At 46.9% G+C, this 3,506-nt stretch overlaps 1 protein-coding gene across 1 annotated transcript; it reads right to left on the bottom strand.

The window, feature by feature from the left end:
- Positions 1–57: 57 nt before the first annotated feature.
- On the bottom strand, positions 58–343 carry PHALS_07278 (uncharacterized protein; the record flags this gene model as incomplete). Its single annotated transcript, XM_024720716.1, has 2 exons — positions 58–260; positions 313–343. The coding sequence occupies 2 exons, from the start codon at positions 341–343 to the stop codon at positions 58–60; spliced, it is 234 nt and encodes a 77-aa protein (XP_024585887.1).
- Between the last annotated feature and the right edge of the window lie 3,163 nt (positions 344–3,506).

The following is a 3,506-nucleotide window of genomic DNA, read 5'->3' as shown; positions in this document are numbered from 1 at the left end:
TTATCTCGATAACTCTAAATGGTTGATTAGTATCATTTGGTTCTGGGTCGTCTCATATCATAATAAGTCTCTTCCGACACCTCTCGGGAAAGGCTTGGAGTCCATAGCATCCATAGCAGTGTAAGTTCGTTCCAACATATTTGGAATGTCGCAGTAGGATCGGCTACGGCTGGACTGCGTGGATCCATACTTACAGTTGCTGTTAGCAACGCCGTGCACATAGCAATTTCCAACGTCATGGCGCCGCTTTGGAAATCGTACTTAGTTTGTTAGAAGATCGTACTTATATATAAATTATGTCATCAGACCCACTTTTTCGCGATACAACTACTGTGGCCTGCATGTCTCTAAGCCGATGAAAAAGGTCTTATGCATTACGCGTACTATGCTATATTTGTAATATATGTTTGATTGGGCATATGTAATTTCAAGCCAGTAATTAGAACACTTCTATTTCCCCACCATGGAACGAACGGACACCGCGGGACTCTGCTTGCTGAATAGGACAGACCAAGCGTCGCCCGCGCTGCGAGCGGTAATGGTATGTTAGATCCCATTCCGTATCACTCACAGACGCTGAATGCTTCAATAAGCAGATGAGTTTTAATGACTGACCTTTTCCAAAAATGTAATTTTAGCTGAAAAAGTTATGTGTTTTATTTCTCCACTGCATTTCATGTACCGCGGTATATATAATTTTATAGAATATTGTACATCGATTGTATAATGCTAGTTATTGTAACTGTCCAAATTCAGCAAAGACTATCAGCTTCGAGTGCGACGTTTTGATAGAGAATTATATATAGACAAATTAGAATGAAAGGAGAGTATGCTTGAACTGTTAGGTTAATCGTGGAGACGTGACATTGCGTAGCAAGCGCAAAGGAAAGATCCTTGTCATCGCTGTTACATATAATAAAGTTGTAAATTTCATGCTGTTGTCATATTTGATTTATCTTTTAAGTGTACTAACTCGCGGCAAGACCTTGATCTTGTAAATCACGCAAATTACGCAATTAAATCATTTGCATGCGTGTTTTCAGGGTGTTTCATTGGGAAGCGTGGCCTTCGAGCAGATCCCGCTAAGGTCAAAGCCATTGTGAACTTGCCAGTTCCAAAGCACCAAAAGAAATTGCGCATGTGGCCTGGAGCAGTAGATAGTTTACTTCCTATCGGTCGAGGTCAAAGAGAGTTAATAATTGGTGATCGACAAACCGGTAAAACTTCAACTGCTATTGATACTATAATTATTCAAAGAGGTCCTCATTTAAAAAAAAGATCTTGGACAAGTATAGCGCGAATTATGCAAAAATGGCACGGCCATTGTCTAATCGCCTAAAGAAGGATAAGGAATGGCGCTGGGACACAAAGCATCAGGAGGCTTTCGACAGGGTCGAAGACAGCCTTCTTCATGCACCAATACTGGCGTTACCAGGTCCCGATCGTCCTTTTAGTGTCCGCCATTGGCTGTGCACTGCTGCAAGCAGACACCGAGGGGCGAGATCGGGTAATCGCGGTTAAATCTCACCGGCTTAAGGTTACGAAGATAAACTATTAAGTTCATGCCAAGAAATTACTTGCGATGTAGTATCCACTTGTCAAGTTCATGGTGCACTGCTTGGCTCAAAGTCGATTGTGATCTACACAGATCATGCGTCCTTACGCACTGTGACTCAGTCACATCACCTCTCGCAGAGGGATGGCCAGGTGGCTCTCATTCTTTGCAGAATATAGTTTCGAGGTGAAGTATAAGCCATGAAAGCAAAATGCATTGTCTTGTTGAAACGCAAACCGGACTATAAGCCTGCTCATTTCACGTCGGTGACGTCGTCAGTGACGGATTTGATCCGCGCCGCATACACGGGTGACCGTATGTGTGCAGCGGTGCTACAGGCCCTCGGAAGCAAGGAGGTTGGTAACTCGGACAAAAAATTGTCGGCGCGTTTGTGCGCATGGTAACACCGATAATCATTATAATAACGAGTTGCTGTATTATAGCACCGACCCAAGGAAACGCCACAAATTGGGAGTACTTAATTCTAATATTCCTCACGACGATGATTTGAAATACCGTTTCTTTTATGAGGCCCACGACACCCCACTCAGTGGTCATATCGGTCGTGAGAAGACGTACAGCTCGGTGAGTTGCCACTAATGGTGGCTCAAACTGTAAAATTGGACGAGCACATGTGTGCGCAAGTGTGAGACGTGTCAGAGGGATAGATTCTCTCAGAGTGCGACGGCGCCTCTGGCCAGTTTACCGATACCTTCCGGTTGTTGGCAGTCCATGAGTATGGAGTTTGTGTCTGGCCACCCAAAAGACTCAGCAGGCAACACGGGTGTGGTGGTGTTTGTGGACCGTTTGACCAAGATGGCTCATTTTGTGGCAGTGCCGGACGCGATTGACGGCGTGGGTGCAGCGACGCTGTTTGTCGATCGTGTCTTTCGACAGCATTAATTTCCAGTGTTAATTGCCTCTGATGGAGACCCGCACTTCACTGGGAAGTTCTGGTCTATTATCTTTTGGGTGCCAGGAACAAGGTTGACTATATCAGCCGCGGACCATTCGTAGAGCGATGGTTAGACTGAGAGCGTGAATCGCGTCGTTAAAGACGATCTTCGCAGCATCTGCGCTAAGACGCCGAAGCGCTGGAGCGCTGGAGCGCTGTGTTACCACTCGAAGAGTTTGCTATGAACGATGCAGTGCGTTCATTTACCGGCTACACGTCATTCTACGTGAACGGGCTTGTTGATCCTCACGTTCCGCTAACGCCGCTATCCCATGGCTCAGGGCGTGGTGGGGAAAGAAATTGACGAGCAGCTAGCTGATGCCAGACCCCTCACCGTGCGTAAAGAAGTCGGAGACTTCCTGTATACCAGATGGAGTGTCTTACGCTCGCAATGCGATGGCAGAAAGCCAAGACATGCAGAAGGAATATGCTGACGGAAGAAGACATAGAAATGTTGAAAAATTGAGATCGGAGATCTGGTTTTATCAAGGGCCAGACACCTTCTACACATGCGGTTTCTGCTGTATTAAAGATGAAGCTTTGTCACGGTTTATAAAAACCTTTTCGGCTCATGGCCAAGCGAGACCTGACGTATACGCTGAACCTTCTGAGAAGGATGCGCACCCACCCGGTGTTTTATGCGGGCTTGCTTAAGCCGTACCAAAATACGGCGCAAGTGAACGCGAAAGCGTAGGCGCTGGACGACGCCCAAAGGTGCTCGGCCACCCAGAAGCTGAACCAGCAACTATTTTTAAGCATCGGGTCAATATCCGTTCCCAACGGCGCATGGCGATCCACCGTCTTACGAAGTGACGTATTCGCCTGCTCGACGGTTAGGAGCCGCTCCGATTGAGCACGATAGGCCTTAATGTAAGGCAGTCGGCGCACTAAGTGCTTCAGGCTCTCGAGGTCTTTCGCACAGCGGTTAAAATCTTGGAGAGATGGTCGGCAGAGTGCCGATGACGACGGTCCTTCTCCTCCAACGTTCGAAGAGCA

Source organism: Plasmopara halstedii (assembly GCF_900000015.1).
Source record: "Plasmopara halstedii genome assembly, contig: Scaffold_3073, whole genome shotgun sequence".
In the NCBI taxonomy this organism is placed as follows: Eukaryota; Oomycota; class Peronosporomycetes; order Peronosporales; family Peronosporaceae; genus Plasmopara; species Plasmopara halstedii.
Note: the sequence above shows the minus strand (reverse complement) of the source record. Positions and strands in the feature narration are given on the sequence as shown.